This window comes from Ixodes scapularis, unplaced genomic scaffold, assembly GCF_016920785.2.
Source record: "Ixodes scapularis isolate PalLabHiFi unplaced genomic scaffold, ASM1692078v2 PGA_scaffold9__187_contigs__length_104089568, whole genome shotgun sequence".
Classification (NCBI taxonomy): Eukaryota; Metazoa; Arthropoda; class Arachnida; order Ixodida; family Ixodidae; genus Ixodes; species Ixodes scapularis.
Genome location: NW_024609884.1, coordinates 11,970,699 through 11,986,919, shown reverse-complemented (window position 1 = coordinate 11,986,919; position 16,221 = coordinate 11,970,699). Strand labels below are relative to the sequence as shown.

Here is a 16,221-nt window from a genome sequence, read left to right as displayed (position 1 = left end):
GCCGAGTGCGGGGTGTAATCATTGACCGCCATACCTGTGCGTCTTGGAGTTGAAGTGTGCTGGCATCGAGCTTCGAGCTTCCTCCACGTGCATTTCACATCAACACAGTCGCATACCTTACCCATGACTTGTGCTAATGACCACATATGAATTCTCCATGTTGGACAAGATACATTGATCGTTCCTGAAATAGCCTCGTAGCTGTGCGTTCCCTCCAAAAACAGTGCTAACATAGTGGACTATAGAACTCAGATCGCCGAGTCAACGCAAAATGAGGCCGCCATTTTCAACGATGTTTGTGTGTAATGCGATCTTTATGTAGGGCAAGCTGTTTTACAAGCACAGCGCGTAAAACCTGCACACATTTTGACCACTTGTAGAAGGGCAGACATGAACATTCGATAATGAGGTAATTGGAGAAAGAAAAGGGGCAGACTGACAAAAACACAAGATCGAAATGGCATTGCGGCGTGTCATCCTTCACGCAGAATTACACCGTTCCTACACCGGGCATGAACCTTAAAAATATTTTAATATTTATTCTTAAAACATAATGAGATAACCGAAGTGGCTCATCGTGTATTGTTGGTAAGTATAAGAGCATGAGATAAAATAATAAAATGTGGTATTCTAAACATCCTTATTCCGTTTCAGTGGTATAATGATTGAAGTTTATAACTTTATGCACGCCAAAAAGAATCAACTACAGACGCTTGAATCAATAGTGCTATAAAAACGAATCGTCTAAAAAGTAAACTTGTTAGCCCCCTTGGTCTGCAAGTCAATTCGTTGGTCTGCACATATAAATGCCACGTTTTAAGGCAGATTCAATTAGCCGTGACAGGAAGAGCGTCTGGAAGGCGAAACAATCTAACGTCAAATAATGGTGCGTAATACGGTAACACCGTCAAATTCTAAGGCAGTCATTTGGGTACGGGGCCCGACCTCGTGGCGCTTATGATTTGACCATGAATGATTGAATATCGTTCGGTGCACCATCACATGTCATACATGGAGGCAACCAATTGATCAAGTCGCTTCGAAGATTGGACTCCGAGAATCTTCTCAAAGGAGGTTGGGTTGTGTGGCTGTTGTGTATTTCTCAAGCGTCCATTCGTTTGACCATGGCCCTGACCAGCTTTTCCATGTCCTTCTTCCGGGACTCGCCGGTCGCGAGGACCTCCTCGTGGTTTGCAATCTGTTGGTCATCGTAGCTGGAGATGCAAACGTTGCTGATGAGGGACAGTCCAAATACACGCATGCCGCAGTGCCTAGCCACGATCACTTCGTGCGCCGTGCTCATCCCTGCAAGTAGACCAAATGCAGTGTGTGAAGAAACGAAACAAAGTAAATCGCGTAAAGGAGTTACGTGATACAGAACGTCTTAGAAGCCTCACAGTTCCAACCAACGTTTCGCTCGGAGACTTGGTTAGCATGACACATATGGTATATATAACTCTCGAGAAGGTTCTATTTAGTGCTACTTAGGTGAAATTTTAAAAAGGCAACTAGAGTCGAAGATTTCTACTAAATAAACTTATGCGTCTTACGGAGTCCCATTCACGTTGGCGTTCAAAGAGAAAACAAAAATAAAAGAAAACGCACCACAGGCGTCAGCCCCGCAGATTCGGAGCATGTTAACCTCGGCGACGGACTCGAAGTTGGGGCCACCGAGCATGCAGTAGACACCTTCACGGAGATACGACCACATGCCCAGTTCTTCGTTGCCGATTTTTTTGGCCAATTCTCGAAGCTTGACGTCGTAAGCAGTGCTCATGGCCGGGAACCGAGGACCCCACCTGGGAGGGAAGATTCGCTTCGATTGAAACCAAGTATCAAGAATATTCAATTTCAGAGTGCTGAATGTTCTAAATAACTTCCTTAAAAAAACACACACACAAAAAAAGCTGTTTGAATTTTAAGTAGTATTAAGGGTCAAGGTTTGCTTTTAATATCAGAAGGGGGCAAATGTGTCAAATTTCTAACGCATGACACGCATGATAAGAAAGAGTCTGTAATTCAGTCTACCGAAACTCCCCCCCCCCCCCCCCCTTTTATACGGAAATGTTTAAATGTCTGTTTGATTTTGCGTAAAAGAAAAGATTTCGCTGAACATCTCTGAAACTATACACAAAGGAGCACGACGTCGTTATAAAATAACTCACCTATCATCGTTGCGTCCTTTTAAAGGATTGTCGCCACCCAGACCAGGAAAGTTGATGTGATCCTTGATGATCATGATGTCTCCCGCCTTGAAACTAGTATTGATCCCGCCGGCAGCGTTGGTGACAATCAGAGTTTTCACTCCAATGAGCTTCATCAGCCTCACAGGCATGGCACACTGTGAATAGAACGGCAATATGGTGTGCTCAAGCTGCTACTTAGGGCGAATGTGTAGGAGTAAGACATACTCCTGACTCATATAATAAATGGGGGGTCTAACAGAGCACTTGCCACCAGCATTGGCTACTGTGTGAGTTATTCACAACTTCAATACTCGCGTTAGGAAATTAAGGTTAGACCGCACCCTTTGACGTTTCTTTTATGTTCTTATATTAAAGCCCAGCCTACGTTTTCATGCCATATTGTTAACAAAAAACACACACTAACGGGAAGCTTTGCAATGGCGACAGACACTTTACTAAGCACCTTTTGAAACATCCATTGTCACTCTGACATCTCCTAGATTCCCGTTTCTAGAGTTCTTTCTACTGAAACATGAATACAAAAAAGGGACTAGTTGAGCATAGGCAGCATTGTTTGACCGCAGAAGAAGGCAAAAATACACGAAGGTAGGAAGAGGAGGAGGCGACATACCGCCTCAAGCCAGCCAAACGATAAAATCTCAAGTGGAGCCGGAAGTAGAGGTCGCGGTCGGCGGGAACGCCCCCAAGGGTGTCCAAGTCCGTCCAATAGCGTCTTTTGTTCTTGGTCATCATTGGGGACGTGTCCCTCCAAACCGGAAGCCTCCGCCGGCTTCACCTGTGGCGGCTTCATGTCACCTCCAGAAGCTTCCTACCTCCAGGACAAAATACAACAGACATATACACCTGTCTATATCGCGCGTTTTCGTTTGTCCTTTTCTGACCAATGGTGAATACCGTTTCCAGTCTTCATTTTTTAAGAGAGCCAGCCCCAACGTCAGACCTCAATGTCAGGAATAAATATACATAGTGTCGCACCTTCCAAAGTGGGTAGCCTTCGTAGGCATGGAACCGGCCTTGCATGCACATGACCGTTTTGCCCTCCAGTTTGCCAAAGACGAGTTTGCCGCTGTGGCCGGGAACTGTAAACAGAATTGAAAGTGATTGAGGCATATACGAAGACGTTCTCCGTATGCGCATCCACGTTCACGCATATGTATTGATATACTGGCCCGTGCAAAAAGTGTCATTTTACACGAATGTTCATACGAGGCCTGGGCAGAAGGTGGTCAACATCAAGTAAACGTTTTTTTTTGTATATTGTGGACGTTGACGCGACAAGTAACATACCCTTCAGATAAACGAAGCTTCCTGTTGTCGCTGCAAGAATGCACCAACGAGGGGTCCGAAAGCGTTGAAACGTTTAAGTGTCTTCTGCCCACCTCTGTGATACTGCTACAAAACTTTACGTCTGTGTAAAGACATTCAAGCGCATGCTCATCAGAACTCTTTCGCAAAAAATATATTTTTTAGACCCTAACAATATTGCGATGGTGAACATGGGATTGTGTTTAAAAAATCTGAGCAGGCGCTGGCGACGTCATGGTAACAAATAACGTAACTGCCTCTGCTCGTGATTCATGAGCACCTGGGTGCTGGAAAGAATTCGGGAAAAATTGTACTTCCGACAAAGATAAGTCGTTACTAACTGTAAAATGACATGGTACTTCAGTGTTCGCTGAAGCTAACCTCGTTAATACATACAAACCTCAAATTATGATTTTGTATATCCTCAGTCTTAATAGAACTACGTACCACAATGCATTGTTAAGAAGCCGACTCGCATGAAGATCCTCGAACAACAAACCAGTGACAGGCCAGATTATAAAAAAATTACGCTTCCTCTTTGCATACCTGCAGTGATAGTACCCAAGGGGATATAAAAACAACGCACCATACTTGAAAACTGACAGCCAATTGCGTCAGCCTCCAGCGTGCATTCACAAGGCACGTTGCTTTCAGAGGCACACTCGCATGGTGTCCCTTGACGACCTTATCTTTCTGCTGTACTCCTAACAACTTATCACTGTGGACGTCGTGAGAAATTCCAGAGCCGCAAGGAGGAAGTCAAGGTTAAGCGGTCAAGTGTAGCACAACTCCGCCCTTACTGTCGTGTTGCATCAGGCTGCGGAATATTCACTCCACTGAATTAAACCAACGGGAACAGAGTGCTATAAGTAGTGCAATATACTACAACGTAGTAGTTTCGTATTCGAACAAAGAATTATGGTGTCTCCCGTCAAATTGCGTGCTAAGCTCTGCACACCAATATAAATGCGATGTTTCTTTTTCGGTCGACGAGCGTATCAGTCAGGCGTAAGTACAAATAGTTAGAAACTATGTACTGTACCTGTGCTAACTGGAAAGTCAGGGATGTCTTTGTAATGGAACTGGGTGCTGTTCACAAGGAGATCAGCGAGGGAACCCAGACCGGACCCACATATGACTCCGATGACTGGTCGGTGCTCAGTCTTGCTCAGCAGGAAGTTGGCGATACTTTCAATGTGTTCGTAAGAGTAGCTGCAAAGAAAAATAGAAACAAAGCAAGAGAATAAAGCGCCTGAGGATATAGCACATGAACAATTTATTAATTGAAAATTTTGGTGAGTGCATGCCCAAAGTGCTCATACCAGAAATATCATAAAAATATCCATATGTCACTGATAAAAAAAAAAAATACATTCATGTGTTTGCTTGCGTTTTCATCATTGGCGTCTACAGCGCGAAGGCATCCACGTTCAGCTCATTTTGAAGTAGAGTTACAAATTTTATACGGGCACGACATGGACACTATACCGTTTTGACAAAGTAAAACTTCCAACTTCAGGTTCCTAGACATTTTGTTACTAAGATAATGTGTAAGAAAGATGTTCGATGATGTTGCTATTTAGACGTACTTTTTGATAAGATGCCACTGGCCTGATTCCCCAAGTGCGAACTGATAAAACCGACAGTCATTTCAGAATCTCTCTTCCCATTCCAATCATTCCCGGAATTTTCAAAACAATGCTTCATCTTGAAGTGCAGCCAGGTGCAGATATCTGTGCTCGTGTCCATGACACGGAAAGATACGTTTGTGTCGCCCGACCCGAATAGTATCACCATCAGACATTGGACGAATAAACAGCTCGTTCTGATTATTTGGAAGTCAGCAAATTAATATCTGAGTAGTAAAGATACTCCGGTATCAAACATCAAAATGTTTTCGCTCTCGTAAACGATCTCATTTTTTTTTTACGTCAGCCTGCAAACAAGCCTGTAATGAAAAGGAAAAAAAAAAAAAAAAAAAAAAGGAAAATGCCAAAACTCGAGTGTGACAGCTAAAAACAGTATGAGCGACAGAAATATTACGCATCTTCAGAAAACTCGATATGCGAAGAGCGTACCATTAAAAATTTTCTCCATACCCCTCATCAGCTATACATAAAAAGAAGTTTTCGAGGCTGGTAGGAATAACCTGAAAAGGAGACACTTGGAAGCCTCAGAGTGGTTCCCGAGATTTCGCCGAGAGACTTAGCACAGTGTTGGAAGCAGCATTGAACCTTTTGTAGCAGGTTTCGTAGCAGGCGAAATATTGGTTTGGAGTAGCCACTGACGCTTGTGGAACTGATGCCAACGTTTGTTGCCACGTCCCTTGAAAATGAAATTATTACATCGCTAAATAAGTTCCTATGTGCTAACGACTGAGGGCCCTTCTTTGATACTGAATCATATTACTTATTATCTGTTGTAATAAGGATAGACGGGACGCAAAAAAAAACTCTTTTTAGAAATAATGCTTAGGTTAGAGCAGATTCCATTTAAAACGGTCCTAAAAAAATCGAAAATTAAGCACGCCGAAACACTTCAATGAAGATAAAGCCTATCTCTTTCTCCCTCCTTTTTTACACTCGATAGTTAGTTCAGCCTGTAAATATAATTTCTCTGAAATGCCGGCAAAAGTCTGCATATCCGCTATAATGTATATCAATAAAAATACGTTCCCCCAAGGTTTATGAACACCAAACTCAAGATTTTAATTTCGTAAGCTGCAAAAACAACCAACCACAAATATTAGCAGAAGCTACACTTGTGCTTTAAGAGTGACACCGCGTTTTAGCTGCGTTCGAATTAGATTTGAGTAAAAGTTCGTTGCCCTTTCCCTTGACCGCTGCATGGGAATTCCTAACTTGACTAACATATTCATTCCAAAATAGACCGACGTTTTTTTCCTCCTTTTTTTTGGCACACCTCTTTAAAATTAGAGGCTCGGAAAGCATGCTTTCCGAGCCAATCGCGCTAAGCCATGCTCTCCCCCACATCAACCGCTGTTCCTAGCACTCCGGTGCGAAGCGGCGAAGCTCGACGCGCGCGCGCTGGTGCAAGGCCGTGAAGATTGACGCGAGTGGCACAAGTGCCACGGTATACACTGTAACCACGACATGGAGGCACGTGACACGCATAATCATCAAGTGATATCGCCAGGAGTAAAAGACCCTGGTTTTTGTCTTGTTACACAGGGTGCAGGTGTAACAGCGCGTACCAACAAACACATACCACAGGACAAGCGCTGATCAGCGCTCGTCCTGTGGAGTGTGTTACGCGCTGTTACACCTGCACCATGTTTAAAGTCCAGACAACTAGCCCAGCTGTCTTGTTACAGTAGCCGCCATCTCACTATTTTACTTTTTTTTTTCTCGCGACTCTTAGCTCCTGACATCGCCGGCATCGTCTGGAAATTCAAACAATGACGGGGCCAGCGCAATTGACGAACAATTTCAACACTTCGTCTCATCTCAAGTCAAAGCGTAGGCGACGACAGGACCAACCAAGCGCAGCGAATGCCCCTAGACTTTTACTTTTAGAAGGTGTGTTCGTGATTGTACGTGTTGAGCTTTCGACTGTGCTCTGACCTAAGATGAAACCAGTTTTACGGTAGGTAGAGAGGCTGTGAAATACACATTTGTACCATTTTCGTTACCTTTTACTTGTCTGAATATTACAATGAGCCAATAATAATATATTTTTATCTTTTGCCTTATTTAAGCCCACCTCTGGACAGGTGTGGCGCAATTCTTGGATCAAAATTACGCTTTGGCGCAAGATGTAGCAGACAGTCGTTCATGACGCAATTTGGGACAAGTGTGGCACACTGCCATCACTGTTTAGCATGTTTGTTCAAGACGTGTGGGCAGAAACAATCTACGTATCTTGGCTCACTCTACAGGCTACCCTTGCCATAAAATGGCCCGACGATATTTTCTTTTTTTAACTTTTACTCGAAGACAATTAATAATGGTCAGCTATAACCATCTACGACGACGCCAACTCAAATGAGGATATAAGCGCAGATATATCAAGTTCCGATAAAGTAATATTGAATAACAACAGAAAAAAAGTGGCTTACTTTTCCTCTTTGGCGGTCATGTTTGAAGTTTGCGTAATCAACAACGACAGACCACTCGAAGGTTTTTGCGTTCAAAGCGAGCTCTGACAAGACAGAAGTTGCTTTTATACAGGCTGTCGGGCTGATAAGTTTCCCGTCGCTAATAACTTAACGACCACTGCGAACAGGCCCAACTACTCCGCCAGCCAAACGACAAGGCGTGCGTGGAAAATGCATGTAATCTTCTTTTTTTTGTTTTTATCCCGCTCATTGATTAGAGTTGCCTACCTCTCTTATCGTTGGTCACTTATCAGTTAACGCACCTGAGCCCGAAATCACGTTGAAAGCTAAGAACGCAGAATTACGACTTGACCTTCCTCCTAGATCAGCTTAACAACGAAAACTGTACTAAAAAGAACAAAACAAAACAAAAAAAACCTGCTTTGAAGTAGATTGTCGGTTGTATGGTGGCATGTTTGACAAGGCATCTTTACAGAAATTATAGGATAGGAAAGAAGGAAGCGAGAGAATGAACGAAGATTAGAGGTGAGATAAGCCTGTTTCAAATCCCACCATTTATTCAGGCAAAGAGCAGGGGAACAGGCGGGGGACAGGCAACTACGGTCTAGTCCTAAAAAGAACCCCAAAAGGTCACCCATCTGAGTTTTTATTGCTTCTGTTTTATCCCCAAAGTGTGGCTCTAAAGTTATATAAATTATATGCACTGTCCAGTGATTGCTCAAATATTACAACAAATTCAAAACGTCGTATAAAGTTATTTTTATTATAATATATAATGGTCTATCGCATCAGGCTCCGTCCTGATAAGTTGACGTTAAGGGAAGCATTACTCTCGGAATAACACCGCTGTGACTTACTACTGGCTTTGAACGGCAGGTTTGGTAGTGACCAGGATGACACATAGTATGTCACCGAAGCTCACGGTTAGCACGTGCTCGGAAACTCGGTTCAGTGCACGTAGGCGCAAAATCCGCCATTATGTACTGTCTGTAACGTCACTAAATTTTTCCTTTAAGTAGACAAAGTGATCGACTGACCCCAACATTCTAGTTTCAATATAAACGTAATTTGCAGATATCGAAGTATGCAAGTCCCAATAAGTCTAAAAGAGCAACTATAATTTCTGATTGAAATAACAGTTAAATGCAGGCGAGGTGGTTAAAAAATATAACCATGAGAAAACCCAGAGGCGAGGAGCACAAAGAGAAAGACAAATGGAACAGCCTGTCAAACACAGCTGCGAAGGCCGTGTTGTGTTTGTCCCTCTCTGTGTGTTTAGCGTCTAAATGTTTTTTCTCTCTCAAGTTTATAATCTCTAAATGGGCATTCTGCCTTCTGAAACTTAACTTAAACACCTTAAAAATGGTGTAGTTATCGTCTAAGGTCACGTTTTAGCCGGTAGCAAAGGAGGCTGACATTTTCCCTTGCATGCCTACTCTCCCTGGACCTCATCACACGAATAAGGAGAATGGAATATGAGTAAACGGATCATGGAAACGCAAGAGGCGGCGAGAAAACTAACACAACAAACAAAGAGGTCTGGCTGTCTCGAGTCGTATCCCTCCACGTTTCGTTCATGTTGACTAGCGCTGTTTCCTTGTCATTCTAAATCACCAAACATCCCAAGCTTTACCTCGGACCTTGATTTAAATTAGATGTCTTCTTAACACAACAATTCGTTCCTAAAAAAAAAAAAAAAAAAAAAAAAAAACCCTGGAGTCAAGTTTTTTTAAACTTACATGCAGCTCTTTCATGCGATAGATTGCCTCCAAACTAGCTGTGAAATTAGCCGCGAGGGTTCACTTTCCCTCGAATAAATACAGTCGGCTGTGTGACAGTTTTTTCAAGATTCTATATCGACATTCAGGAATCGCGGAGTGGGAGTTAAGCAACGAAGAACAAAACGGAGTGTCCGCCCATGCTTTATTACCGAGTTACGTGTTGTTCAGGGTGGGGAAAAACATAGCTCGCCCATTGGCCATCTTGTCTGAGTGTATACATGCCTCTAAATACGCGCCCACGGATTCAACGCAGCCAGAAATGCCTCTTTATTTCAATGTGTGTAGTTTCCTGTTTTTTTTTTTTTTTTTTTTTTTGTGTATATTTATTTCTCCCCGAAACGGCAAACCTTTGCTTCCGTTACATTGAAAACACGCGCATAGTTTACGCTAACTCATGCGGAGCATCGTTTGTTAAAGGCTCGAGCAAGGCTGATGACACAATACCGGTGAGTTCAGTGGCCCATAACCGTCACGACACGTCACATTTGGGAAATCTCCCCAAAAAACTTCAACCACAGAAGAAAAAGAAATTGGGAACAAAGAAAAAAAAAAAGGAATCCCGGAAGATAAACATAGTGTGAGGCGGACTAATCATATCAGCCAGACGTTCTTCTATCCAACACCTGAAACGAGCTAATAACCCCCAGTCAGTGGCTGATAGGACGCCGGGTGTACAGAATGACGTTCCCCATCGTCCGAGTTTGTGTGCGAAGCGATAACTCTTCGAGGCGAGAGGAGCGGAATCAGCAGCTCCTGCACTTCACTGCACCGACTCATCTCCAACAAGCGCAAGGCTTGAGTTCCAAAGGCGTCGCGTTACGCGAGACGACCGTCGGAGTCCCCAGGGTCTCGGACGAGAGCCGCTCTACGAGATAAAACCGGGGCGTTGAATCCCCAGGATCCGGCGATAAGAAAATGGAACAGTTTTCGCCTGGCGCCGTCTGTTTCTGCTTGAGAACGAGGATAGGTCTAGAACGTTTGTGGACCGGACGCTGCAGTGCGGACACTGTGCTCAAATAATCCGGTACAATATATACGAGTATATACTCCTTCTCACCGCAAGTCCAAGCGTAGTCAAGGCCAGAGTGCGTACCAATACAGACACTAGATGGGTCAATCAAGGAGCGATAAAAGCGCAACGTCACGGCGTTCGCCATCGTTTTGTGCTTGTGTTATCACTGGCTAAACCAATCTACCGCAGGGAAAGCAGTCATTGCGGTTTGATTGGGTTAGTCAACGATAGCACAGACACGGAAAGATGGCGACCGCGGTGACGTTGCGCTTTTGTCGCTTTTTGATTGGCCCAACTAGCCATTAGTGTCGGCTGTGTTCTGACACAGGGTGAAACAAAGTAGAGAACGTTTGGGTACGCGTCCTGTTCAGCACTGGACAGGTGTGGGGACGTTTAAATACGAGGAGGTTCGGCACGTAAAGTTTCAGTGTTGTATGTCCCAACGACGAGGTTTTTGTCAAAAAGGGAAAAGAAGGAAGGGAAGAACAACCGGCAATGCGGAACATAACCTGCCCACATTGCTTAACAACTTCGTCTGCGACCACATTGATGTTCATTGCTTAACTAGGAAACTGTGCGCTCATTTTGTTTGAGGTGAGTAGTGTTGTTGTTTTATTTTATGATTGTGTCGGTGTTCTGTACGTGCAAGGACACCGGACATAATCAAGTTTCCTAAATTGGAAGCTTCTTTGTCCGGCGTCCTCGGCACACATTTGTTGTAATAAGGTACAACGTTCAAAACCATAGATCGAATTTTTATGTGACATCGATATGTTAGGAATTATATTTGAAATAGAAAGTCGGAGTGCTACGATTTTCAGCGACTATACGTAGAAGTTAAGAAATATGAAGTTGCAGGCAACTTGGTCGGTTCAGGACTTCCAGAATCCATGAGTCGTGGGAGTAACACCCTGTAAGTGTTTACTCTTGTTACTTGTGTCGCTGCTCGGCGACCGGTTCATGATTTGGTCGCCCGACTTACAAAACGTGAGTAAAACCGCCATAGCCTCGTGGGACATCAACGCGCGTGACCTCGAAAACAAATACTAGGAATAAAGCACGCAGAAGTCTCTGCGACCCTATCGTGTTAATGTTCAAAGTGATCGGGTACGGCCGTCTTAATTATACCAATGTAAGAACCTTGTGTAATGCCCGTAAGGGTCTCGAAGGTTTATTAAATTACTATGATGATGATGAAGAAGGAAACAAATCTTAATTGATAGTTACATTACAAACGAAAAAAAAAAAAAAATAAAAGTCCGCGTTTTTTAGCAAAGTAACGGCGCACTATCGCTCTTTTCATCAGCTTTCGAAGAAACGTTTTCGACGAAATTGCGTTCGATTGTATCGGGGTCGAGCGAAGTGCGTGCCGATATTAACGCGCGCCGAGACAACCGATTGGTTTGGGACTCGGTAAACTGAGAAAGCGATCGTGTGGAGCCTAAAGGGAGTGTTTATCGAGACTCACGCGTCACCGTATCTGAGTCAAGGGTCAATGGTTCGTATGCGGTCCGCCGGGTATTATGTATCCTAATGCGACGCGGATCTTGTGACCTGAAGGCGTGTGCTGCTGAATCTGTGTCCGAGTGAGGGGGCGCGTTTTCTACCCACGCATGGACGTGTTTACGAAAACATCGTATCTTTTTTGCCATTCCAAACAAGATTCTTAACGCTGGAGATAATTGGCGGACGCAGATAATCGACGCTTCGCACAAGGACAATCGGAGCGAGCATGACCGAAGAGGCAAAGCTCAGAGGGAAATCACACGATTTGGCTAAGCGTGCCTAGGAAAACTGCTATTAGCGCCAAGATGTTTCGGTGGCGTCCTCTTAAGATTCCTCTCCGAGACGTCAAGATCAGCACTTGCCTTGCCGTGATGTCGCAAGTCGAAATCTTGGCTAGTTATCATCAGTTGCGAACTACACTGAAGCTTGCACGAGCGTGCCGGTCATACAAGTTTGATGGAGTATGTAAAAGAGCTCGGCGGGAGCTTGGCATCATCGTATTCTTAAACCAACACCGTCAAAGCTGACAGTCTGACATATATAGCTCATATTTCCGTCGATGAAAGGACAATTAATCCCACTAAAGACGTTATAGTGAGCGTCTGGCCAGTCGTGGAATGCGGACCCCAGCGGCGCTTTTGGTCCCGCAGGTCGCCAATGGCACTCTGTATGCTTGCGCGTTGCTCAGTCAAGTAGAAAGACGAATGTCAAGGAAGCTAGTAGACAGATTTTGGACACACTGAAGACCTAAAGCACAGACCGAGCTTTATTAGGCAACGAGACTAAACGGCGCAGGAATGACTGCACACGCGTACGAAGCCCAAGTGCAAGATAGAAAACGAGAAGTTATTCAAAATATCGTTTCACAAAGAAAAAAAAAAGTTTCAGCTCATGTGGTACACTCAAGGACATGTGAAGTACAAGCAGAGTGACGAATAGACGTTCATTCTTGAAGACGGCGACTCATCCATCGCGAAACAACATACGCGAAGCGGTCAAGCCAGGTCAACCACGACCGCTGCTTCTGGTATCTAATTAAAATTTGAAATATTTACAGCGACTCGGCCACTAAAAACGCGCGCAAAGGAAACGGATAGGTAAGAAGGAATGAAAGAAAGCAAGAAAGAGAGAGGGAGAGAGAGAGAGATAAAGAAGAGAAAGAGAGGAGATGGGCGTGGGGCCCGAAACAAGCAGAGCACCCTGTTCCCTCGCTCTTCGCAAAATGTCTCTCAAAGTCGCATTCCTTGCGGGGAGCGGTGGCCTCCGTAAATGCGAACTTGGAGAAAGTTATCGCGAGATACATGAAATTCGAGCGAGGGGTCTTCTCTCTACATTCGATCACGTGGTCCCAAGAAGAATTCCGGTAACGTCCCTCTCTCCCGTTTTCGACCTCCGTCTCTTTTCTCCCTATCTCTGCACTTTCCAGGAATCTGGTTGCTAGGCCGCCGCTCATTTCAATGCTGTAGATACACACGACGTTCGAAGATCTTATCTTTGCTAGCGTTAGCTGCTGAAAAAAACAGCATCGCATTAACGTTCATGCAAAGATACGCTACTCTGTAAGTAAGCGTGTCGCTCATACCCCTGTTTCACAGGCAATTCAAAAGCCTTTAGAGAAGCAGGTATCAGCACGCGTAATCTCTACTCTGCGCGTGCCCTTCGGCGCACGCTGCTTCCCCGAGTTTCTAAAGGCCTTCGTTCTGAATGTATATGAATTGCCCTTTAAACAGGGGTATAAGTTACTTAGTCACAACAGTCCGATAGAGGAAATCGTCGCAATTGCGTTTCCTGGCTTTAGCCCGATTCGCATGGTGAGGTCTTACTCGCGATTTCGCAAGTACGACGGCTAGCACCGCAGCATCCACAACGCTTTTTTTTTTTTTGCCGCTCGAGTCATGTCGCATCTGCGAAATCGCAAGTAAAATCGCACCATGTGAATCCGGCTTCACAGTCATATCTGTCGCACTGACACCCTCTTTACACATCGGCCACCGGCGCACTCTCTGCGTCCACACCTTACACTCCCATTAATTAAATCCGTGTTTGTTTGTTACAGCTAGAGTAAGAGCACATATCGACTGCACAACATATGGGATGTCAACATTCAAGCGCTTTATGCTCACACAAAGGATCACTGCATAATTGACTAAATGTAAAAGGAAATGCAGTTTCTATTAAAACAAAACACTGAGAGAGCCAACATATCCCGAGCAAGCGCTGAATATTCTTACAGGAATATACAGCGCCTGTTCCTCGATCCAAATCAGTCTTGGAAGAGTTGCAGCCGTCCTTGGGAAATGTGGCGAACAAAACATCTGACAAGTCTTCTAGCCGGCTATCTCCTACGTGAATAATGACCGACCGTGCGAATAATTTCCTTGGAACGTCAAGGCTTGAGAGTAAATAACCCAATAAAACAAGGTTGTCTTGCTTCCGTTTTTTTTTTTTCTGTATGCCCTCGGAATATTAAGCAGGCAGCACACTCGAAGCCTATTCATTTGCATTGGATATTTCTGCAACAAGGAACACATGAAGTGCTATGAGAAGGGCCACTAACGGCTTTAACAATATTAACATGAAGGTGCAGACAGTGTCATTAAGATATGAACAAATATCAACATGACTCCGAGCGAGTCTGGAAATTCATCAATGCTTGCCTGTTCTCGTGTACGCCTTAGAATAAAAATAGGTGGCCCGCTGTCAGATGAGAGAAAACCTTTCAAAACAATGGTGCCACGGAAGACAACACAAAAGCACTAGTTGAATGGATCACAACAGGGATGCAGACATCTGAACATCTGTTGCGAAATTGCACCCACACCACGGAATGAAATGGGGGTGGAATTTGCCAGTATGCCACAATAAAAATTTTATTAAAAAAAAAAAAGAAAACTTGTTGAAATAGCATTACGAACAATCAAAGACCTTTAAATCTTTACGTTCAGGATCTAGGTCATCACTGATCAGACCAACCGTCCACATGCAAAGTCCACCTATCAGCAAAGAACCCGAAATCGTTCGAGTTGAGCGTTTTCATTTCCCCAATAGTTAGAGAAGACCAGACCCGAACGCAAGGACAGTTCGAAAGCCAACCGGCCTCAGCTCACCCTTCAACGCTCTTTTCGAATGACTGTCCCGGTACCTTGGCCATCGTGGAGTTGAGAGAGCGCTTGAGCGGCGACAACGGAGCGGTCGAGTACGCGAGTCGGCTGTAAATCTCCAGTTCCGCCGGCTTCGTCTGCTCTTGCACACCGATCAGGGAGAGGGCTACTCGAGCACAGTGCGTCGGCTGGGAGAGGGCGGACCTCTCGGGCGAATCGCCATCACCACAGAGGTTCGCGGCACCCTGGACCGCCTCTGCAAGAGACTGGCCTTGGCCCTTTCCTGCGTGCGAGAGAGACGCCGATAGTAGCTTCGATGACAATGGGTAATCATTCGTGGCCAGGGTTGTCTCGTGCCTGGGTTCCGAGAGGGAGATGTGCCTTCCCCCGGAGCGACAGATCCTGTCTGGTTCGAATGACATGCTCGGAGATGAGGTCACATCTGTTGTTTTTTCCCCTCGCTGCTGTTTTCTTATGCCATTATCGTGAGATTCCTTGTTGTGTCGCATTCTGTTTTCTCTTCTTCCTTTTTTTCTTCTTTTTTTTGGCGAAGGGGGAAGCTTTTAAGCCAGCTCTCGGTTGGAGGTGGTCGGGCAGGTTTACACCGAAGGAAGAGACGATGCAAACGTGCGCGGCAGACCCGGTAATGCCGAGGGTGGAACAGATCGCGAAAAGACGTCGGTCAGAGAAAAAGGTGGAAAGCACCGCTCTCACCCACCCGCAACGCTTTCTTCATTAGTTTTCTTTCAAGCGTGGTCACGACGTTTTCCTCTATTTAATTTTTTTTTTTTAGTAAGTTAGCGACTAAAAGGAAGCTACGGTATACGCTTCGTTTTGTTTGCGTGCACCGTGGTCTCTTGGCGCATATATATATGACAACGGGTGGGTGAAGTTCAGTAAAACGAAAGGGAAGATGCAACACGACTAGGATAACGATCTCAAGATTTACACATAGAAAAGCCACCGCCTTTAAGGTAGTGTTCGTCGATCATCGCGAAATATGTGCTTAGCGGAGGAACTCACTGAATATAGACTTTGACTCCCTGTATAGCTATTTGGAGAAGCGGTTCCACGCCCGCTTGCAGAATCAGCATCACAGGAGGTGCCTGCCATAGCCTCCTCTATACGGAGGCTATGTGCCTGCAAACTAGTCCTTCGGCCCTGTAGCCTTGGACTTAGTCCTCTTCCGTTTCGTGTTCCCTTCCTACAAACGGGTCCTCGTCTGACCCAC

The 16,221-nt window shown here is 44.8% G+C and overlaps 1 protein-coding gene across 2 annotated transcripts; it reads right to left on the bottom strand.

Annotated features, from left to right (window-relative positions):
• Window positions 1-293: 293 nt before the first annotated feature.
• LOC8043558 (purine nucleoside phosphorylase) lies at window positions 294-15,392 on the bottom strand. Of its 2 annotated transcripts, none has more exons than XM_029982192.3 (6): window positions 14,997-15,392; window positions 4,555-4,724; window positions 3,183-3,286; window positions 2,166-2,341; window positions 1,606-1,799; window positions 294-1,305 (listed from the first exon to the last, which is right to left on the bottom strand). In XM_029982192.3, exons 1-6 carry the CDS (start codon window positions 15,038-15,040, stop codon window positions 1,103-1,105), a joined length of 891 nt encoding a protein of 296 aa, XP_029838052.1. In that variant the 5' UTR covers window positions 15,041-15,392; the 3' UTR covers window positions 294-1,102. The 2 variants fall into 2 exon arrangements, with proteins under 2 accessions (XP_029838052.1, XP_029838053.1); XM_029982193.3 differs by lacking the exon at window positions 14,997-15,392 and adding an exon at window positions 7,591-7,773.
• Between the last annotated feature and the right edge of the window lie 829 nt (window positions 15,393-16,221).